This window comes from Poecilia mexicana, unplaced genomic scaffold, assembly GCF_051168715.1.
Source record: "Poecilia mexicana isolate PSO_F unplaced genomic scaffold, ASM5116871v1 scaffold_2, whole genome shotgun sequence".
Classification (NCBI taxonomy): Eukaryota; Metazoa; Chordata; class Actinopteri; order Cyprinodontiformes; family Poeciliidae; genus Poecilia; species Poecilia mexicana.
In genome coordinates this window covers 42,253,151-42,276,566 of record NW_028263371.1, presented here as the reverse complement: position 1 = coordinate 42,276,566, position 23,416 = coordinate 42,253,151, and the positions used below count along the sequence as shown (strand labels likewise).

Below are 23,416 nucleotides of genomic sequence, written 5' to 3'. Positions count from 1 at the left end.
TCGTGAAACAATGCGTCGATGCATGGGTATTGATTTTTTTATATATATATTATTGCATGAAGAAAGCATGTTAAACAAACGAAACTACAATTATAATAAACAACTACTGAAAGCTTAGAAACTTGTTCAGGATCAGAAGAAATTGTTAAATTCATTCAAAAATCAAGGCAAAAAAAATGATAAAATAAAGTTGAATTCGATTTAAATGCAGAAATAAAAGACCAAATAAAACAGCAATCCGTCAACGAAACGAACTTTTTAAAATTATTTAATAGGGTGTCATTAAATGATTGACTGACACGTTCAGGCTTTTTAAAATATCATTTACGTTTTTTATCCACGGTCTAAAGATATTTTGTGCTATTGTCAGGGGATCCATAAAAACGTGTATTTTGTCTTCCTGAAGCTCCGTCTGTAAAACATAACTTATAGTTGTAAGCTTTATAGGTGGAAAAATGTGACATATTTCAACAAAAGACAAAAAAAGAAATTGTTTAATCAATGGGTGGGGAAAAAAATAATTGTTTTTCCTATAATCTTGGAACTAAAATGCATATTGTATCAAAGGGAGTTGCAAAAATAATTTTAAAAAACAAAAGTAATAAGCGGGATAAATAAAAGAATGGGGATTAGAGAGGGGGAGGGCGAAAAGAGAGGAGGCAAACAATAGAGAATCAAAGCATAATAATATTCCTAAATGAAGAGGGAAATGCTGCTCCGCTCATTTTATTAATCAGACTGTCAATTCCCCCCCAAGAGGCCAAACCCAAGAGCGATCTGAAACAGACTCGGAGATCAAGCCAGGGACGCGCACCTCGCTCCTCACTCCTCTCTTCCCTCTCCACTTGGATATTATTCGTCTGACCGAAGGCCGCCTCCATCATCAAGTGACAGCCCTCTCCTATTTATTTGCTTATAAACCTGTTACAATAAATGATCATTGGAGCAGCGTCAGCCTAGCATTTTAACAACGGACATCGAGCACTTTTTTGATGAATGACTTTTTTTTCTTCTTCTCCCCTCCCGCTGCTGCATGTGAGGAAGGATGTGCGCCTGCAGCTCGGTTGCATTCAGATTCTTACATTTTTTTGCGTCTTGCTTATAAAACGGTTGATCCAGACACGGTAAAGCAGAGTTGCACGCGGATTTAGCTCTGACACAACTCATTTGTGCGCCAGCCCCATCCCTGGACAAGTGTTGTGTCTTAGTGTCTTTTCCTCCCCTTTCTTTTTCTTTTTTTTTTTTTTTTTTTTTTTTTTTTTTTTTTTTTTTTTTTGGCACGGCTTAATGATGGAGAGGATAAGAAAAGAGATGATATTGATGGAGAGGGGTCTGCACAGTCCTGTTGCGGGGAAGAGGCTCGGGGACGCGCCGGGAAATTCAGTTCTGGAGGCCCTGGAAAACTCCCAACACGGTGGACGACTCAGTCCGAGAATAACCTCGGCTTCCCTTCATGGGAATCTCGGGGACATCCCGACGAAAGGCAAATTTGAAATAGAAAGTCTTTTCGGGACGCACCACGGCAGCGAGAACGCCTCTTCTGCGGAGATTTCATCGTCGGAGAGCAGAAAGAAAATGAGTCTTTACTCCGAAGTTTCGCAAGAATCAGACATAAATAGTGATGTGGAGGTTGGATGCCCTGCGCATCGTTCGCCGAGCCAGCACAAGGAAAACAACAAGGGTGAGATTTTGTGTTGCCTGCATACCGCTCTTTAATTTATGTGTATATGTATATTTTTTTTCGGAGGAGTTATTTACAAAAATTAAAATCACACAATTGAAAATGTGTTTTGTTTCCATAATTCTACATTTAAATTTCTTCCAATTCCAGCAAAAATAGTACAATAAATTTTCAGATTTTTTCTTAATTTTCTGTCTTTTTCTCGTTTTCTTTTTTTTTTTTTTTTTTTTTTTGAGCATGCTCTTTTGCGTGTGCACCATAAACTGGTACAATAAGGAAAAATAAAATGATCAAAAATATGCAGTAGTGGGCCCACACAGACGCACAAGAGTTCATTTTTTTCTTGTAGATTTTATTAGCGAGGTCATAATAATAATAATAAGCATAGGCCTATAATTCTTCTTTTTATTTTTCAGTTTTTTCTGACAGTAATTCAGCGTCCTCCAACACAAGCTCGAACTCCCTCACGAACATGAACGGAAACTCGGCGGGAGGATCCAACAATTCCAACACCGACCAGGTCAGGAGGTATCGGACTGCTTTCACCCGGGAACAGATCGGGAGACTAGAAAAGGAGTTTTATCGGGAAAACTACGTTTCCAGACCGAGGAGGTGCGAATTAGCCGCAGCGCTGAATCTGCCCGAAACAACAATTAAGGTGAGGCTGCAAAAGATGATGCTCAATGGGCATAAAAATAACTGTGGTGTAAACAGCTGAAACAGATCTTGCAAGTTAATTTTACGCAAATCTTTTAGTAATTAGTGTAAGTGTTTGGGGGGATTTTTTTTATTTTAATCCAACGTGCACGCAAAATTATTATCATTATTATTATTTATTTTATTTTTTATTTATTTATTTTTTACATTTAAACATTTTTTATATACAAATGAACTGCACAAACAAAACGAATTTGTTCATAGTAAGAGCTGCATCTTATCTAAATCCCACTTTTATTGCTATTTCATAAAAACGGGAGCTTTTCTAATAAATATTTATCGTCAGAGCAGGGATGTGTGTGTCCCTCCTGCTGCACACGCTCAAGCACACACTTCCCTTTTCTAAACGTGGTGCTTGAAAGCAACACGGCAGCTTCAATATGGGCCTTGTTCTGACTCTGTGCGCAGGTGTGGTTCCAGAACAGGCGGATGAAGGATAAGAGGCAGCGCTTGGCCATGTCCTGGCCCCATCCTGCAGACCCCAGTTTCTACACTTACATGATGACGCATGCGGCCGCCACAGGAAGTCTACCATACCCCTTCCACTCGCACATGCCTCTGCACTACTATCCGCACGTCGGCGTCACGGCGGCAGCAGCGGCCGCCGCGGCCACCGGAGCCGCCTCTTCACCCTTCGCCACCTCCATCCGGCCTCTTGATACCTTCCGCGCCCTCTCCCATCCATATTCGCGGCCAGAGCTCCTGTGCAGCTTCAGACACCCGGGACTGTACCAGTCGCCCGCGGGCCTAAACAGCTCGGCTGCGGCCTCCGCGGCGGCGGCTGCGGCTGCGGCGGCGGCTGCGGTTAGCGCTCCGTCCGCCTCCGGGCCCTGTTCGTGCTTGAGCTGCCACAGCAGCAGCCAGGCCGCTAGCGCGCTGGGCTCCAGGAGCGCCGGCGCTGACTTTACCTGCACGGCTTCCACGCAGAGATCAGAGAGCAGCTTTCTGCCGTATTCCGCCGCTGTTCTCAGCAAGACCTCAGTCCCATCACCTGATCAGCGAGAGGAGAGCTCACTTAACAGATAACTGGTCACCCTTGCCTCTGTTTTTAAAGACACGTGTGCGTCAAAGCGTTGTAAACAGACACAGTGTTTCATTTCTATTATTTCTAAAAACAACAACAGCAAAAGTGGACATCAAATATTGCCATTCATATAGCCAACAGTTTTCAAAAGACGTGCCCCTGTCATGCGAGTAGACCAGTTTTTCTTGGCTGGTTATTTCGCCCTTCCACCATTTTTCTTTTTTTCTTTTTTTTTTCTTTTTTTTAAACTTTTGCTGTTTTGGTTGTTTCGTGCCCAACATTTTTATCTTCCACCGGATGTTTCGTGTTGACCCCGAGTCCATTCCTTCCTGCTTTGAGAAGAGATGATTTAAAGGGGTTTTCTTCAGTCTGCTCCTATGTATTTGTAAGGGAATGTGTTATGATTCAGTTTAAAAATATCTGCCTGCAGGAGGTCGTTCAGAGATATTTCGGTTTGATCCGAGTCAAAAACTGCAATATTGGTTCAGATACAGATCAAAATCAGTGATGTTAAAGGGTTCTAAGAAATAGTTTTTAAAAAATAATATAACATGTTGAAAAATGTATTCCCATATTTCGTCCATTACCTCCATTTTTGCTTATTTCACTTAAACGACTGCATATGAATTTAGTTTTGTTCGTAGTTAAATATTTTTATTAGGGGAGATAAAAATCATAACGATTCTCAAATTTCCCGTATATTTTAATTCAGTGTTATATTATTAGCTAAAGACGTCCTATTAACACCGTGTTGGAACATAATACCCATTTAGATTAGTTCTTATCCCCTTTTAAAGACCAGCTTATTCTTATAAAATCCGAAAGATTATCTGATGAAATCACAACAATTCATCGCAACCTTCTGCACTGACTTAGCGACATATGACCACATTTCCTTAAAATAGAACAAAGAAAATGGCTTTAAATAATTGGTTGTTAAAGCGACAGAAAACTTCCATCTGGTGGCTTACAAATTGATATGCTCACTAAAGGATAGTCCCTTGAGACAACACTGTTTCGTATCCCTCCCCCCCCAAAAAAGTTGCATACAAAACGAACAAAATGAGAAAAGTATTGAATGACGAAATTACCATTACTCGGACTGGATCACATATGCATTGGAGTCATAGTCAATGGAAATATGAGGGAGGTAAAATCTTACATATCTCTAAGAATTACACAAGAATTAAAACATCCATAATTCATCCCAGAAACACCCACCTGGAGAAATTAGCTAAAATGCAGCAACTCGTTAAACATTTTTATTTTTCACAAAAATGGAAGCTAAATAAATAAATAAATGGTAAGAAGTGTGTACGAAAGTGATGTAAGGGGCGAACTGACACAAAGTTCACTAAAACCTTATCCACAGAAATGAACTGATATGCAAATAGAAGGGAACCCGATTGACCTGTCTGGGTACGAAATGGACGTAGAAACTGGCAACGTGACGAATTGTCTGATTAAAAACAAAACACCCCCCAGTTTAATTAGTTTACATCGGCTTTTTCAATCAGGGTGCCATTTCATACTAAAAGACGCCTACATTTCTAAGGATTGAAAATCCAACTTTTACCTGACTATTTACGTCAGCTTCAAAGTACATCCCGTCAAACTTTAAAAAGCAGAAGGTGTTTTTATTATTTCGTTTAGCTTGGTCCATCTTTCTTCACTAAGGCCTCTAACAGACTGATATTTTGGCAGCAATATAGCTTCTCCAACACCCAGTCTCTGCTCTGTGGGGACCTCCCTAATCAGCTAGAAGGTGCATATAATTTCACATCGCGTCTTCCGTGTCAATTTTTATGTTAATAACGAGAGGATCATGACAAAAATTGCCAATCATCGCACCTAGATGGAGCTCCTTTGAATACACGGCCGCAAGAAAAGTTCGTCGTTTTGAGACCCGCTGTCAAGTGCTAACAACCCGCGGAGGGAAGTCATTAGACATACAAAAGAGCTGGAACAAAGCGACACTCCTGGCACCCTGTACGAGGAGACCGGCTGACACATGGAGGCTTTAAAATGTTTCAGATAAAGCAGCTTTCCAAGAGCTCCTTGAATAATCTTCTGCTCCAAACAAGGAGGGGGGTGGGGGGACTGGATTTACACAGCAGGACCTGCTTTATTTACATTACCGAACCTCATTACATCAGTCCAGTATATATATATATAATTGCTATAGGACCTGTTCTGCACACACAGTGATGGGACTGGACTCCGATCAGATGGCCCCACAATGGTTAACAACGTGTCTGCACCTGTAAAAAAAAAAAAAAAAAAGCAGTAAGAATTTTTAAAAATGTGCATTTTAGTTGTTCCTGTTGGGACATCAACAATATGTTAATTCTAAAACATGTGAATTGTTTGAAAAAAAGAGAAAAAAATTGCAAATATTCCTACTGATAGCTGAGAACTGGATTATTGATCTCAAGAAAAAAGAAACACAATTAAATGTAAATGGTAGGCAATTTTCCAAACACTTTTCTTTTTTTTATATATATATATATATATATAATTTATTTTGTGTGACCTGATGAATGTTTTTTTATGTTTTAACACTGGAAGGAGCTGCCTATTGGTCTGTAAATTCAACAATAGTTCAAATTTCTGAGCGAAATTAAGAATTAATATTGAGATGGAGAACATTTCTTCACGGCCCTCTAAAAAGTTTTTTTTTTTTTTTTCATTTTGGGTCTATGTTAAACTCTGTATTTAAAATATCAATGACTGTATTAATTAAAATATTTTAACTTGGAAAAAAAATGTGCAATATGAAATGTAAATCCTGTTATTTATTGGTCGTGTTTGTTCTTGAAAAATAAATAAAAAAAAAATCTTTACATATATTTGTTTGTTATTGCAAAATAAATGAAAGGTCAAAATAAATTTAAATCACAATTATCAATTAACTTGCTACATTTAAGAATTAAAATATACAACTTATATTTAACTTCTTTGACGATATCTAGGCTTATTTGGAGAGTGTGGTAAATCAAAAGAAATCTTCGAACATTAATTAAAAATACGCAAAAAGCTACAGGGAATATGAGGCCTGCCATCGCGGGTCATTCCGGCCCTATAATTTACCATTATTTTTACATTACCTCTAAATGATACAAGCTGATACTGTCGTTAATTGCACTTGGTTTAAAAATATAGCCAACACCATGAGTTGTCCCCGGGGGACTTTAAGATAAGTTGCTTTTTTGAACGTCCCCATTAAAAGAAATGGGATTAGGGGCTGTGATATATCACCAGGTTTGCTTGCTCTTTACTAAACAGAGGGTTGGAACGAGATAGATGGGGGGTGCAGAGGGGAAAAAGACAGAGGCCAGAAAAACACTGCCCACTATAACATGATGAGTTTTGTATCCAATGTGCGCGACAGTAAGAGAGAGAGAGAGAAAAAAAAAAACTCATGATAATGTAGAAGACTGTCTGTCACCCTTACTGAATGGTTTTTGACAAGAAAATAAATCTTTGGCTTGTTTAATATATTTTATATTTTCTTTATTTTGGTGCTAATAGAAAAACCAAATTAAACGTCCAGCAGCGAGATAGAAATGCAAAGATCGATGATCCTGCCCCTTACTGTCCAATCACCCCTCCCCTGCCCCCACCCTCAACGTTTAATTGACTGTATTTTCAGGGTAATTGAACTGCTTGTGGTAAATTGGTGGATTTTATAGAAACGACATGAAAACTGCATTTACTGACATTCATCGCATCTTTGACATTGATTATCTGATCAGCGCCGTGTCATGCCAACCTCCAATTCTTCATTACACACTGTTTATGAGCTGTTACAGAACAACTCGCTTGTTCCAGAGTGATTGATTGCCTTATTAACGCGTGTTCTTGTAAGTGTGACCGGACTGATTACGATGCATATGTTTAGAATAATGTTTCATTTAGCTGACTGCGAGTAATGCAGGGTGACAGCTGCTGCAGGGAGGACAAAAAAAAAAGGAAAAAAAAAAGCTAAACTACAGGGAGCAAGCGGGGCCAAAACGCGTTTAAGGTGGAACTGGAAGACAGCACAGAGCACACATGCACGGTCAAATCGCTCAACAGAGGAGAGACTGGCTGCTTACTGGGGATGGGAAAAGTGCATTATTATTTATTATGCAGTATCCTGGATACTTCAGAGTAAAAATACTCCACTATAACAAAATGTATAGTGTTCTCGCAAAGTATGCAACCCTCACAGTGTGTTTTTGTTTTGATTTTTTGGGGGGGAAGAGGGGGGGTTACATCTTGTGCAGTTACACCCAAATATGTCAATGTATTTCAATGAGACTTTATGTGGACCAACACACAGTAGCAGGTCATTGATAAGTAGGAGGAAAATATAATTTTTTCTCGACAAAAACCCAAACATATAAATATATAGTTATTGTTGTTGTTTTTTTTCTAAATCACTCCAGATCAGTCAGACTGTGAAAATCTAATTTTAAGCCTTGTCACTGACTCTAAATTGAATTTATGTTGGGACGTTTAGGGTTCTTGAAGGAGAACCTCTGCCACAGTCTATACTCTTCTGCAGACTTCATTGGATTTTTTTTCTTGGACTGCCCTGAATTTAGCTCCAACAATCTTCACATCAGTTTTCATGTTCCTGTTGAAGACAATAGTCCCACATCATTATGCAGCCACCACCATGTTTCAGAGTGGTCATTGTGTTTTCAGCAGATGTGCAGAGTTAGTCGTCCAACCACACATAGCATTCTGTACAACTGCCAGAAAGTTTCCATTTCTTCTTAAGTGACCAGAAAATCTCTTCCCCATGTTTGACTATCCTGTGGCTTGAGGTAAACTTGAAACCACATTTCTTAGGGATTTCCTAGGAAATGGCCTTCTTGTTACTCCAGATTTGTGGAGTTCATTTCAGAGTTGTTCTGTTGACAGATACTTCCAACTGAGCTTTGGATATCTACAGCTCCTCCAGAGTTAAACACCTCTTAACCTGAGACCTTTAAGTTTACACTTGTACCACACTCTTTTCATTTTCAGATGTGACCAAAATGTTCTGCTTCAAACATCTTCACAACTAATATCCCTGAACTGTTTAGTGTGTTCCTTCATTTTTATGATGCTGTTAGTTCACTAAGCAGTTCTCTGCCTAGAGGTATTTATATAGCAATTTAGCTACACAGATTTGGATTTTATTTACTGCATGTCTTGGTGATTTCTAAAGGCTTGTCAAACTGGATTTTATTTAGCGGTATCAGATTTAAAAGGTGGTAAGTACAAATGCAAGTCACACCTATTATTATTAATTAAAAAAACAAAAAAGCTTTTGAAAATCTTAGGATTTTCCTTCCATTTCATAATTATGCACTAGTTTGCTTTGACCTGTTGAAAAAGAATGCACTGAAATTTGTAGTTGCAGTGATTAAATGATTAAAATTGTGATGGCTTATCTTGTGCAAATTCATTTGCGCATCAATGTAATTACATGATTATTCCATTGCAATTTATGCATAAAAACGTAATTTATGTTGTAGAATGCTCTGCTTTTGTGTTGTGCATTATGGACTATATGCAGCCTGTAGACATCCATGCCACTATTATGTATCTAAAACAGTCTCTGCTCTGTTTGTCTCAAATCATTGCCTCTGTTCAAATGTTACTTTCATATATTACATGACATTAATTCAACTATAGCTCATTAAGACAAAATGAAATGGTTAAATTAACTTATCAGCTCATAATGATGATGAATGAGGTATTAATTCAGATACAAGCTGGGCAATTTGCAATTTTGTAGCGTTTTGATGGTTTTGAAATAACATTTAATACAGCAGGTCATTCCCTCAATCAATTACGCTGTGCATATGAGCCGGTGGTATGGAAAATGCCTTTTTCATGCATATGTATTGAAACATGTTCTCAATTATTTTGGAAATTGCCATTTATTGGTTTATGAGTTCTTACTTCAATGGCTCATTCAGCCTGGATTTATTTAAGGTGGTAATATAAATTGGAGCTTTCCTTTCAGTCTATCAAAAATATCTTACCCTCCACATTTTTAACAATAAACTTTTTTTTAAAAGGCAAATAACCAAAGTGTTATCTAAATAATTCAGGAACTCAATGCCATATTCATCTATTCATTTATTTTCCTACATAAGAAATTCCTTATTTAAATGCTAATTTCTTTTAATGAAGATTGGGATCCAAGTAGACTAAAAGTAAGCTGTTAAAGGTTTAAGATACCATAACAACACTCGTAATACAAACACAAGTAAAAAAGAGAGAGAACTAAACTAAAAACATTTTTTAAACCTGATTTTGCTCAAAATTAGCTAAATTTGGCATTTGCCGGCATTAGCTACAAATTTGCTATTATTAAGTTATAAAACAATGTGTTGCCTTTTTCATACATTGTGAGGCATAACTAAAAAAAGAAAATATGCTGTTCCCATTTTTGGTCATTATAAAAGTATAACAAGAATATGTTAAAATGTTATTTCTGGAAGTCCCTCCATCTCATAAGTTTTATATTTAAAAAAAGAAATATTATATTTATAATATATTATATTATATTTAAAAAAAGAAATTTATACTTAGAAAATAGCTAACAGATAACAGAAGGACTTTGAAATCAGCATCTGATAAATGTGAATTTTTACAATAAAGAAATTGTTTAAAAGAAAACTTCAAAAGAAGATCTACACATACTATCAATGCAAAAATACGCTTCCAATAATAATAATAATAAAAAAAAAAATTAAGCAAGTTAAAAGTTTGTCCAAGCTGACTTTTTTTTCTCCTACTATATATATATATATATATATATATATATATATTTTTTTTTTTTTTTTTTTTTTTTCAACTGAACTTCACAAAAATGTATATATATAAAAAAAAAAAAACTAACACTTGTGCGTTGACATGAAGAAGTTATACCTGACTATTGGTCAAAGGATGCTAGTTGTAGATAGTAGAAGTAAAAATGTCCCAAAATAACTTTAACGTTTTATTCAATCACTTCATTGTCTTGATTGCATCCAGTTCTGTCATTTTCTTTCCCATTGCTGCTGCATTGTAAAATTAAAATGCTGCATGTCATAATTCACAGTATGCATTCAGAAGTGTTCAGGGTCATCTAAGTGACCTTAAGATGCTTCCAATTTACTGGTTTTCTTCCAGCTAGGCATTGTGCTCCATTCTGGTCTCGATTGTCCAAAGAACTTTGCTCCAGTAGTGCAAATGTTCTTGGATGTAACTGTGCAAACCTACAATAAGCCCAAACACCATCTTCTTTTTATACATATGCATATAAGCTTATCAGATCTAATCTTTACCACATATTTACTTGTGCAATTATGTTGCAAGAAAGATTTAAATTGTACAAATTTACAAATGATTTCAACTTTTTTTTCATGTATTCTGTGACAGATTTGTTCTTTCTTTTATTTGGCTTTTTAAGTTATGTAATATGATATTTTCATACATGTACATGGTAAGGTTTAAAAATCCACTGTGTCTTGTTGATGATGGTAGAAAACAGGTTAAACACGCAAACAGCACACTGATGAGTTAGAATGAGAAACCCTTATGGTACAAACAACATTCTTCTAAGAAGCTTGGTTGGTTTTATATTAGTTGTAACTGGGAAAAGATGAAGAGGGCCTGATCAGATCTTTGAAATACCATGATTATCATCAGATTTTGGGGCGTAACCACAATACACTAACTGGACAAACATCATATAAAACAGCATAGTCACATTTTGTTGGGACCAATTCAATCACATCACTGAAGATAATTTAGCACTTGTCTTTCCTATGACAACATTACATAAAAATCATCTAACAGGCTGGCTTGGTTTGTGTTCACAAACATCCTGTTAGTTGTTCATACATCTGATTTGTTACTGGTCCCACTCACTCACCACTGCAGAGTGATTTTTACTCTGAGCCTTCTCAGTCCTTACAAGGATGCCTGGTCGAATAGGATACCCGACTATCTTTTTAGCTAAACACATTCCTGGACTACCTCACTAATGGGGATGTGTTTATTTACAGTTTTCTCTACAAACAATGTGCCTCTAACACTTGTGAAAATTAAATCAATGAAAAACTTCAATGCACCATCTGGTACTTTTTAGCTGCACAGCTAAAAAGGCATAATATGGCTTTAAAAATGATAATGTTGGGTTGTTGATCTGTTATTTCACCAAAAGGCCGATTTATCTCCACATCGGCTGGATAATAGCTGCATCCTTTTTTATAGCTACCAAGGGTCAGTCTACAATAAATGTTAATAAGTTTGGTGTTTCCCCCAATTTTTCTTCTAACACCATCATAAGGCTAACTGAGTAAAGTGTCACACCAATTCTGAACAGAATGTCATTAAATCTGACACACACGCTGAAATAATCTTGATGGTCCAGATTGTAAACCAGCTGAAAGAAGAATTATCTAAAATAAACTGAACCAGATAACATTGTCTAAATTAGTAGTTGAAGTTACCATTAAAATACAATCAAATATTGCACCATCATTTCATATACATCAGTTTTGTCACTCTTATCGACCCTAGTAAATATGTGTAAAGGATGAATAAATTCAATTTTTATTGCAGCTGCATAATCTCACAAAAGAATCTCCTGTTGAAAAATCCATCTTTTAGTTTGAGTACAATTCACCAGTGGGGTGGAAAACCCATTTATTTCATTATTTATTTGCCCATTTATTTATTTATTTATATCAATATCTGGAACTCTATGTGAGAGTGTAGTCGCAGCTGGGCAGCCAGTGAGTCTGAAAAGTAACATGACATATGCAATACAATGCACCAAGCATAAAACATGTGCACCTCGTCGTCGGACCGCAGTTTTGTTTTCAGTATTGTCAATTCCTTAAAGCATTAAATTGTCACTGTTGTGAGTTTTTAAAAATGAAAGAAACAACTTTTGTACGCCAGTTGTTTTTGTGACACAACCGACTCCACATCTAGCTAATAAGTGAATGGCAGTCTTCTGACATTTTCAGCCCCACTTAGCATGCTTAGAACCCCAGAAAAGTAGGTATTGAAAAGGGGGCTTTTACCACGCAATCGTTACCCATAGGTATAAGTGGATAAGGGCTTAGTAAAATCAGACTAAGATTGAGTTTCACCGGAGCGCTCAGGTGGGCTTGACTTAAAACAAAGAATAAAATAGAAAAGTACCTCATGTTGGCTGTTAAGCAAGAAAGAGGATCTATTATTTTATGAACTATTTCTTTTCCAAAGGGTGTTATTAGAGTAGCATCAATTAATTCTTTGAAATACGTGGAGACTGAAAAAGAAATGTCATTGGGTCTTTCAGCCGTGCCATAGGTTTTGCCATATGATCCAAACCATAAAGGTCAATTTAACAAAGAAATGGTTCACCACATACAAAATAAGTTTTTGTGTGTGAGCATTTTGACCCACAGGTCTGAATGGTAAACCAAATAATGTGGACTAAAATAATTAGAAGGATTTTGCAAAGAGGATTTCTCAAAGATCTTCATGATCAAACCTCAGTGTTATAGTCAAACACTAAGGGGCTGTCCTGTTGGCAAAAAGAGATTATGCAAAGCATTACATACTCAGATTAAAAAGTCTTTTTGTGTGTGTATCTAAGTGTGTGTGTAATAAATTCAATTGGTTTCTGCAATAACCAATTTGATCTGTTAGAATAAAGGATGGTGGGTGTTAGAAAAGAGAATTGGTATTCCCAAATTTCTTGCCTACTACTGGGCCTCAGTAATAAAGCCATTCATTTTCTGAGCTTTGGAGTTAAAGGGTTAAAATATCACATGAATCACTGCACAAGATAAAAAAAAAATCAGTATTATAAATTCAATTTCTAATAAAAGTCTGATTATAATGAGACTATATTTTGTCCATAGAGTTGCAATACTTTATAGTAGCATTACCCAAGTAAAAGATACTACTTTTTAGCATGTTTTGTTTTACTGTGTGTGGTTCCTTCTCAAACTTTGGGCACCCACATATCCTTAAAACGTTTGCACGGCCCTGTTGACAAACAGGAAGGTTCAGGAATCAATTAAGTACATAACCAGAATAACTATCCATAATTTAGTGGTCAGTCATGTGAATTTAAGCCTTGTGGGTCTACTGAAATGACTAACGCATAAAGAGTCGCCCGGGGTAGTGAACCCAGTTCGTCTTGTTCCTCTGCTCTGCTCTCCGGAGGACACTCCCCCATGTTGACTCGGAGTAAAGACAAGACGGGCTGCTGTTTCGTTGAAGGCTGTTGAAACTGGGCTTCTCGACTGCTAAGGTAACTTCGCCGTGTGTAACCGTATAGAAAACGCTACTTTTGTAACCGATTTAACGTCAAACTCTGTAGAAACTTAAGCTAGATAGTTTTTCTGATTGCCGTTGTAAACGGGGGCATTACTGCTAGCTAGCGGCTATTCAAAGTTAGCCAGAGTAACAACAGCGCTTGCGGGTAATATTTGAGCGTGTGTGTTGGAGCTTGTAACATTGTTTTAGTATCATATTGGTGAAGCATCCACGTTCAAACAAACGCAAAGCGTTAAATATCTGTCTTTTGTTGCTAATGCCATCGAAAGCAGAGCTACGTTGGTAAAGATTTGCTAATAGGAGTTAGCAAGGGACATCACGTCCCCTGCTGAAATCATGCCAGAAAGTATTACCGTGTTTAATTTGGATGATTTGGTCAAAGTTGGTAAACTGCCTCACACGGAGTGTTTTGTGTAGTTTGTTCCCCACTTCTTCCATGAAACACACGAAGATGAAGCAATGGCAAATGTTTCAGTTCCTCTAAAAGGGGGGTGAGGGGTAGGGGAAGCTGACTTCAGATTAGTTTTGGGATTCATTGAAAACCACTGCTGTCCACAGGTGGAGATATAAAAACCAGGGACAGGGAAGGATTCTAAGAGGAGGAGAAGCAACACCCCTTTCATAAACATGGGGGCTGCAATTTCACGATGGAGGGTTTGTATTCATGGTTATGTCTCTAGATTAGATGGTTGCAAAATCAACACAGATTGTACACCTTGGTCCTTCTTGGAGAGCAAAACATGGATCATAAAGTTAGTTTTTTTTTTGTTTGTTTGTTTTAATGAATCAATGGACACCCAATTCTAACTAGCAAATGTAGCCCAATTTATGAGTGGTTTACTACCAAACATTTCGCAACTTACCCAGTGTTGCCAGTGAAGTACATCAGTTTATTTGGTAATTTAGATAAGAAGTGTGTCAGTGGCCTTCCCACAAGGAAGCATGGCTGTTATTACCAGCAAAGTAATTTGGACTTATTAGTTGTATTAAATCTGGCAGCACAAAAAATTAGGAATAAATCTACCAATCCTCCCATGCTACTCTTGTTTTGAGAATTCTCTAGTTTATTCTCCTAGTTTCTGATTATAACTAAAGTAAAAAAAAAAAAAAATGTTTCCACTCATTATTCCCACAGTTTACAGAAACTTTGAAACTTTGTGTTTTTTAAATTATAAATTTTTAGGCACAGCAGAGTCTGCATATCACTGCTCTGTGTGTCCTCCAGAGTCCTGAGTGTTGGTTGATTAACTATTACAACCATCTAATATTGCATTTGAAAGTCTTTACCGGTATGTAGATTAATCATGTAACCAAGGCATATGACAAAGTCTTCTTGTATCCCTTTCGCATTAAACTTGAATAATGTAATGTACTGAGAATTTTTACAGTATTGAGGAAGCAAAGGTGTCAAAGGAAATGACAAAGAAGCCATATGCAAGGAAATTTACTTTTGTCTCAGAAAATAAGTTACTCTGTTGAATTTCTTTTTCTTTCAGGCTAAACCTTCCACAGTGGAAACTTTGGAAAGACTTGAAAAGGTAAAGTTAACTGAAAGGGAAGTTATTTCTGAATATAATGGGGAAAGTAATTTATTAATATATTGGTGTATTTGAAATTTGATCATAATCTTTACATTTATTTACTATTTAGTGAAATTATTTCATGTAGGGTTTTTTTTTCAGGTTAGTAAAACTCTTGTCGCATTTTCAGTGAAACTGCTGCATTCAGTGCCAAATGCCAAAGAACTGAAAATACAGGCAACATTTTGATTGATTTGCTGAGTGATTGAGCTTCATTGCTGTACTGAAACCAAGCCACCGTTGGGCTATTTTCAGTTTGTGTCCTTGGAGTAGTATTCACAAGAGGTCTGCACGTCGGAACGATGTCGAGTGGTATTTAGGTTGTGAAGCGATGGGAATTAGACCTATTTGTGTCTCCCCTTGTAATTCTGTCAGAATATAGTATTTTTTTATCTGCTGCTTTACAGCACAAGAAGGGATAATCTTGCAGGATCTACTGTATTATAAAGCTGAACATGAGATCTGCTCATTTTACTGCCTAGAGTGACAGACGCACATGTTCCAGTGGCATCCCAGGGATGAGGAGGGGGTCCTATTCTATCCACTGGCTATTTTTAGCTAGCCTGGTCAGCACTTTGAAGCAGGGATTACATTTCCCATTTAGAGAATCAGAATATTAATTACTAGTTTAACTTTAAAATGTAATTGGTTGGTAAATTTTTTTGTGTCCTAATTATGTTCTGATTGGACGTTCCCTTGTTATGTGGTATTTGCATTACTGCTTCTGTGTAATACAGTGACCTTTGAATCTTGACTCCTATGCCAGACAATTGGGTTCCTTCTCAGAAGTAGACCTTCAAACCTTACATGAATTTGCCTTCATTTGCATTTAAGCAAAAACGCAATACAATATTAAGAGATGCTGTTTGAATGTGATAGCTAAACAGTGTCTACTCTTAAAGCATTGTCAGTCTGTAATTTCTGGATTGCGCTGTTTAAAATTTATTTCAGTGTAGTAAGGTAAAATAATGTAGAGGAATGCCTTCTGGAAGGTAAGGACGGAGGTGCATCTCATTAACTTGGAATACATTTGTGAGATGATTTTATTTCAGTACAATTTGTATTATATAGATTATGAACAGTGATTTATTTCAAGCATTTTTTTTCTGTTAATTTTGATATTTATTGCTTACAGCTAATGAAAACCTAAACAAATCTTTTTTTTCTTTTTTGAAAATTGGAACATTACATATATTGTGGGGCATGTTTTTGAATTAAGGTGTATCAAGATTAAGATAGGTAAACTCATATTGCTGTTCAAATAGAATTTGAAATTTTTCGTTTCATTCCAGGAAATCCAGACTCTTGAAGACTACGGTGAAAAGTATCAAAAGCAGTTAAAGAAATGGGTCGGAGGAATGCTACTGTACTCATGTCTGCTGTATTTGGTCACTCTCGTTGTCGTGTACTTGTGGTACATGCCTGAACAGTTAATGGGGCGGCTCGTATTGATTCTACTCTTTGTAGCATTTCCAGCTTTGTAAGTATACAACAGAACTGATGGAAATTTCACTAAAACCTAAACATGACAAAACTGAGTAACTCTTTGTGAAATCCGCCTTTCAGAGTGTGGCTACTTCGCAAGGCACTTGTCGTTATTTTTTCACGAAGAACTGAAAGAAATAGTAAGATCCCTCCTGATTTGTACGCGCAACTATTCTTTGAAGTTTTTTGTTACAAAGATTGCAATTTCAACATTTTTGTTTTTCAGATGAAAAACTGGAAGATCTTAAAGAACAAAAAAGGAAAATAGTAAGTGATTTTCTTTTTAAGTTTTTGCCCAAATTGTTACTCTTAACCATTTGACTGAGTTATTGGTGGTTTTATCCTGGCCTTTAATGTAGGTCAGGGCATTTTGCAACTTTAACTCATGTAGAATTCATGCAGATAGTTTGTGAGTTTGTTAACCCAGCAAGCCAATCCACTAATGTCACTTTAATTAATGGCATTTAGTAGAGAAAGGAGATAAATCTGATAAATTGCTTGTCATCCTCTGTCAAGTTCTAATAACTTTCAATAATTAGGGCTGATGAATTTTCACACTCCCCATTATCGAAGTAGTGAATCCAATTATTCTTCATATTAAATGCAAACATGCACAAATGTTCAATATTTTATTTAGAATATAGTTTTGAAGGGAGTAACTCTTACGATGAATTCAATCTGCTTGTGTTGTATTGATCAAATGATTATTAAAACACCAGTGTACCGACGGATTAATACATGAGGAATTATTTAGTGCATGTTTTCATGGGTTTTTAATGTTTGTTAATGTTGTTTTTGTCTTTCCAAGCTTGAGGAAGTTATGGAAACTGAGACGTATAAAAATGCCAAAATGATTTTGGAAAGGTTTGATCCAGAGTCTAAGAAAAAAAATGTAAGTTGTCAGTTTTTCTTTTTTTTTTTCTCAAATAGCCTGGCCATTAAATGAATTGCCTGATGTTAAGTCATGTTCTTCTATTATCTTGCCATTTGTGTAAAGGAACTTGAATCCACTCCAGTTGGACCCCAGCTGACTCCTAAACCAGGACAAGGTATGAATTAGTCTTTACGGGCTGGAAGATGCCACTTTAAATGTGATTTTAAATCCAGGATTACCTACTATTACATGGTCTGCAATCTTTCTTTGTTAGAGCTCCGTCAGCGGATCGTCACTCCAAAGATGCCACTGGTGGCGCCGAATCCTGCAAACGGTTCTGCTGCCCGCCCTCCTCTCGCCTCTGGGCCCAGCTATCCTGGCCGATCTTCCCATTCTGCTCCAGGTGGACCCCCAGAGAGGGGCCTGTCAGCAGTAGCTGCTCAGCAGAGCTTGATGAGGAGGCCCATGACCCCGGGAACACCTGTTCCAGGAGTCGGTGAGTTACCTGCACACAAGGGGACCAGATCATAATGTGGTCGATTAAGGTATGATTTACTCATCCCCGGCTTTGTGTCCCCAGTTGCTCAAAGCTCTGCGGTTTGTGTTTTTGCCAAGGTTGTGGTATGTAATGCAGTAGCTGTAAAAGATAATTGCATAAATGTTGTATTCAAATGTCTTTTAAAACGATTCAACCCTTCTTCAAATAGGGTGTTATGAAATAAGAAAAGGCATATGATCAGTCCCTAAAATTGCATGTAGTGCCTGGCGAATAAGTTTTACATTTAGGGATATCGCAAACACCAACTGCAATGTTTTTTTTTTTTTTTTTTTTTCTGTTGGCGGGGGATGATGAGAGGGTTTGTGTTGGACCAACACAGAAAGGGAGCCTTGAGAAGTCTTGTTTGCAGTTTGCCACGCAGCATATACGTAGAGAACAGAGCAAACATTTGCTCTAGTCAGAAGGGATAATATTTGACTTTATGGCTTATGCAAAGTTCTGTGTGGCAGAAAACCCTTTGGATGGTGAGATGCCCAGACATCTGATCTTCACAGCATTAAGAACATTAGGAGTAATGCTCCTATATGTGCGCTTCACTCCAAACATTACTGCTAAGTTTTTCAGCCTCATGCCTTCATCTGCTGACTGGTTACCTTTTTTCAGAAAACTTGCTCTGCACTGTGTTTTGTGGTGGTGACAGCATCATGCTGTGGCAATGTTATTGTCCAGCAGGTACAGGGAAGTTGGTGAGACCTACAAGGAGGATAGATTGAGCTAAATCCAGTGCAATCCTGGGAGAGAAAACATGTTAGAGGTTGCAAAAATATTTATTACTGGGGTGGGAGCTCGACGTACAGCCAGAGCTACAATGAAATGGTGCAAATTAGGGATGAGATTGTAATTCTTTGTTTTCTTGTAAATATTTCAGAACTGGATTGAAACAGTATTTTTTTTTTATTAGAAATTTTTCATGGGTTGTCAACACGTGCAACCCTTCTCTCCGTCTCTATGTCCCTGGTGTGCTGCCTATTTAAAAAAAAAAAAGGATAATAATAATAAACGAGATCTGCAATGAACCAAATGACAGATTTAGAGAGAAAATGAGTAAATATGTGTCTGGGTTGGCTGTTTCAACCTGGTGTGTATGTTTACAAGTCGAATCATCAATTTTAGGGACTCATTTTGAATAATTATAGGGTGCCTTTTATTTTTATTGCATCCTTTTTTTTTTCTTTTTTTTTTTGTCCAGGTTGGCAACATTATTGTTAACCATGTATGTTCAGATGTAACCTGCAGGTCAGTCAGCCCTCTGTCACAGCAAAGCAAAGGGGGAAAGTGGCTGATTTTCAGACTTCTGCAGAGGTAGATAAGATCAGAGGTTAAAAACTGTTTCACATGTGAGTATTGACCGATCGCCGGAAATAAAGAACATCTGGGCCAATTCAGATGGCCCAGAGCACCTCTAGTTAGGATCAAAGTATACTCATATTTTAAAATTTTATCATCCAAGACTAGACCTAAATCCAATTTAAAAAAAACCTGTTACAAGATTTGATGTTCAAAGTTGCTCTTTATCCCAATCCATGTTTTGCCATTTTGCAAACAAAAGTTCAATTTAAGTTCTAGATGTGTAAAGGTTTAGGACTTGCTGCATAGCCAGGTGGTGTCTCGACACAAATGGACACCACACTTTTTAGATTATTTGTGAAAACTTTAAATCATGTCTTTTTTTTTTTGTTCAACTTCAGGTATTCTGTTTTTGTTTCTTCGTCACTTAATGTATATTATTGAGATTTAAATTTTGCGGTTGTAACGCACTGTTTTAAAAATCGAGGGGTATTAAGACTTCTGCAAGACAATAATATAATGTTTATCACAAGATAAAAATGGCTGTTGCCAGCTTACAAAGAAAAATGTCTCACCAGCATGCTGCAGAACTTCTTAGTTTAGATTTATATATTTAAAGAAATCTGTGAAATCACTACTCTGCATTTAAAAAAAGTATAAATGGTTAAAGAGATGTTTTTGAAGTAAAGTAAGTTGCATTTTGTAATTGCCAAGTGGAATGCCAGCTGAGGTATGCACAAGACTGGATAACATTAAGTATGATTAATTAACCAGATCTGCATTTCTTCTGTGGGCAGTGGTAGTGGGGTTCTCACTAAGTGCCTTATAATTCCTGGTGAAATTGCTTTTGGCATCGGGAACACCTCACAAATGGCTTACATGACTTCATGTTATCACCTGCGTCTGTTGAAAATTGAAAGTGAAAAGCAATTTGATACAAAGAGTCACCACAGAGTTTCCATATGTTGGTAAATTAATAAGCAGCAGGACACTGAGACTCTGCCAAGTCTCACAGAAATGACCAGTCATCTTCCTATGATTGCTCTTGATGTTGAATTATATTAATTACTACCCACCAACATAGCAGGGGTTCACAACATGTTTTCCTAGTGAGATCAGGTGTTGCGTCATTAGGGGAAAAGATGCTGGTTTTTAGGAAATCAGTCAAAGGTTTGTGCAACACACTGTTTCTCTGGGCAGTCATTCTGCATTTAGGTTGGTAGTTAAGATGAGACTATATTTAACAAACTTTTTTTTTTTTTTTTTTTAAATCAGGGATGCACCCCCCAGGTCCACCGCTTGTCAGACCTGTACTCCCAAGGGAAAGGGGTGCGATGGACAGAGTCATTGAGTATCTTGTCGGAGACGGCCCTCAGAACAGGTGCGCAATATGTACTTAAACATACTAAAAATTGCTTGTTTTCTTTTGAATAAAATACGTTTTATAAAAGTATTTACAAAACTTCCTCACGTTTCCTGATCTGAGTTGATGGAAAGATGGGTGAAGCTGATATAGTTATGCAGTTTTGAAAACTCGGGGATTGTAGTTTTTATATATTAATGTTTTTTTTTTCCCTTTGGTTTGTTTTTAAAATTTTGACAGTACAGACCCTAAAGAAGCAACATTTAATCCAATCATTGTATTCATTAGCAATTCCCTTCACGTTCTACCAAACTTGTATAACATTGCCATTTTCACAGAATTGCCTTTGCTCTCTTGTAGGTATGCTCTCATCTGCCAACAGTGTCTCTCCCATAACGGCATGGCATTAAAAGAAGAATTTGAATACATCGGTAAGACTTGGAGAATCACAGCACTGTTTATCAGTCTCAATCAAAGGCCGGGCCTTCATTTGCCCTCTAGCGTTTGGCAGCACAGTATATCACACGGCTCTTAAATGCCTCCGCTGCTACAAGCTCCTGTAAGCGAAAACAGAACACGATTGAATGCACAAAGTCGCATCAGTCTGGAATGTTTATGCATCTGAGGCAAATTTTGTCGGTGGTTAAAATTTATTTAGATTAATCTGTCTCTTTGGCAGTGTGTTAGAGTGTACGTATTAACTAGATGTATGGCACTTTTATTTGTGTCGTTTCAGCCTTCCGATGTGCATATTGTTACTTCTTGAACCCTGCAAGAAAGACCAGACCTCAGGCTCCCAGACTCCCTGAGCTCGCTGCTGAACTAAAGGTGGCAGCAGGCGATGCAGCGTCATCATCATCATCTGCTACTGGTGAAGGGGATCAGCCTCTTTCAGGTGATTAGAAAAAAAAAATCTGATTTATTTTATTTATTTATTTATTTTTTGGTTAAGTTCCAGAGTTTGGGTCAACAAAAGTGAGTCCTGACTAAAACTCTGACCCTTCTTTAAAAAAAGATCAAAGCTGATCTATAAATTGTAAATGATATCTGCTATGTTTTCAGGTGTATAGATAGGCAATGCTGGAACGTTATTTTCGTAAAGCTGTGGTTTTGTACGCTTTTGAAGCCATAAAGCTCCCACACACTCCACACACATCTGTCTGCTTTAAGCATGTGCGTACCTCCACTGAGAGAAGTACACCCAAGTATTTGGGGGCCTTAAGACAAATAATGCGATTGGAATATTAGCAATATTAATCTGTTGTGCTCTCTTTCCTTTTTTATATACTTGTTTAGGATACATTCACATGTAAAATGAAGCATTTGTCTAATTCTCAGGAAAACCCAAGCTTGCTGATGTCCCACTTGGAACTGATGCCCAGGAGCCAGGCACAATAACAACCACTGAGCCCGGTTCTGCATCAGACAGCCAAAACAACTCGGAGCCACATGACTCGCCTTCTGAGAAATCTGATGATGAGCACGATATTTCTGCTATGGAAGTGGAATAAAATAGTAGGGTGGCGATTTCAGCATGCTCCACTGGAACAGGGTTTGTTTGAGGGAAGTAAATAAGTCAGTTTACAAGTAAATACCCTTCCAGTTACAAAGATACAATAATAGTCAAGCTCTTAAAACCTGCTGAACTCCTTGATGCTAAAAAGCTTTTAAAATTGTAGAAGAAGTAACAAGTTGTCTATGTAAAATAATAGAACGAAGGATTATGCCAGATCTGATGTTTTCAAAATTGCATTTTATGTTTTTGGTTATTGTCTTATTCTGTTTGTGATAAACTGAACTTTTGGTGTTTTGTTTCAGTAAGCAGGAAATGGTACAAAGCATAAAGTATTTTGTGGGAAAAGTGTTATTTATGACATATTTATAGCCAATTTTCTTTTATAGCTGCACTTGTTGTTTACAGTGCTTACTGGGGTATTTGGCAGCCTATAGGTGGAAATATGTTTACACAGATATGGTACTGTTGACCCAGTGCACATGCAGAACATTATGTATTTATCACTAAAAGCAAGGAAAGTAGGCTTGTTACAACTATACTCTTCTCCTAAGTGCCTATTTTATGTTTTTGTTTTGTTTTTTTGTCAATAAAATTAAATATTTTAATAGACAATGTTACCTACCTGTTTTTATTAGACTATCGATGTATAAATTCATGTGCTGTAGAAATTACACACAATAAATTTTTGAGAAAAACCTGTGAACTGGTTCCTGATTACAACACCTAGTTCAGATTGTTCTTTGATAAATTGACAAGTTTAAGCTTACAACTGTTAGGTTTGGGGAAAAAAAGTATTTTTAATATTTATGCTAATAAAATTTTGGGTTAAATGCAGTCATTGAATTAAATTTGATACCACTTTATACTGGAGACGACCCCCAGTATAACGTTGCCACCCCCAAAACCTGACCAGAAACTACAAGGACAACTGTTGAAAAAGATAATACATATCCAAAAGCACTAAAAGTGTTGTTGGTGTCCACCTCAAAGGTCTTGCTTTTGATGTTTCCAATATATAA

General features: G+C 37.1%; 2 protein-coding genes across 2 annotated transcripts; both read left to right on the top strand.

The window, feature by feature from the left end:
- Positions 1 to 360: 360 nt before the first annotated feature.
- Positions 361 to 6,188, top strand: evx2 (even-skipped homeobox 2). Its single transcript, XM_014971237.2, has 3 exons — positions 361 to 1,681; positions 2,098 to 2,339; positions 2,807 to 6,188. The coding sequence occupies exons 1-3, from the start codon at positions 1,288 to 1,290 to the stop codon at positions 3,422 to 3,424; spliced, it is 1,254 nt and encodes a 417-aa protein (XP_014826723.1). The 5' UTR covers positions 361 to 1,287; the 3' UTR covers positions 3,425 to 6,188.
- Positions 6,189 to 13,585: 7,397 nt separating this feature from the next.
- lnpa (limb and neural patterns a) lies at positions 13,586 to 23,092 on the top strand. Its single transcript, XM_014971241.2, has 13 exons — positions 13,586 to 13,707; positions 14,292 to 14,387; positions 15,230 to 15,271; positions 16,606 to 16,793; positions 16,880 to 16,938; positions 17,025 to 17,065; positions 17,607 to 17,690; positions 17,796 to 17,847; positions 17,947 to 18,168; positions 20,794 to 20,899; positions 21,242 to 21,312; positions 21,618 to 21,776; positions 22,220 to 23,092. The coding sequence occupies exons 2-13, from the start codon at positions 14,361 to 14,363 to the stop codon at positions 22,390 to 22,392; spliced, it is 1,224 nt and encodes a 407-aa protein (XP_014826727.2). The 5' UTR covers positions 13,586 to 13,707; positions 14,292 to 14,360; the 3' UTR covers positions 22,393 to 23,092.
- The last annotated feature ends 324 nt before the right edge of the window (positions 23,093 to 23,416 follow it).

What these genes read in the sequence shown, in the direction of transcription:
- evx2 (XM_014971237.2), top strand. Translation starts at nt 1,288, where the DNA reads ATGATGGAGAGGATAAGAAAAGAGATGATATTGATGGAGAGGGGTCTG. An exon ending in GCACAAGGAAAACAACAAGG is followed by an intron (nt 1,682 to 2,097) that starts GTGAGATTTTGT and finishes TTTATTTTTCAG; the next exon opens with TTTTTTCTGACAGTAATTCA. An exon ending in TGCCCGAAACAACAATTAAG is followed by an intron (nt 2,340 to 2,806) that starts GTGAGGCTGCAA and finishes CTCTGTGCGCAG; the next exon opens with GTGTGGTTCCAGAACAGGCG.
- lnpa (XM_014971241.2), top strand. Translation starts at nt 14,361, where the DNA reads ATGGGGGCTGCAATTTCACGATGGAGG. An exon ending in CTGCAATTTCACGATGGAGG is followed by an intron (nt 14,388 to 15,229) that starts GTTTGTATTCAT and finishes TTTTTCTTTCAG; the next exon opens with GCTAAACCTTCCACAGTGGA. An exon ending in AACACCTGTTCCAGGAGTCG is followed by an intron (nt 18,169 to 20,793) that starts GTGAGTTACCTG and finishes TTTTTAAATCAG; the next exon opens with GGATGCACCCCCCAGGTCCA.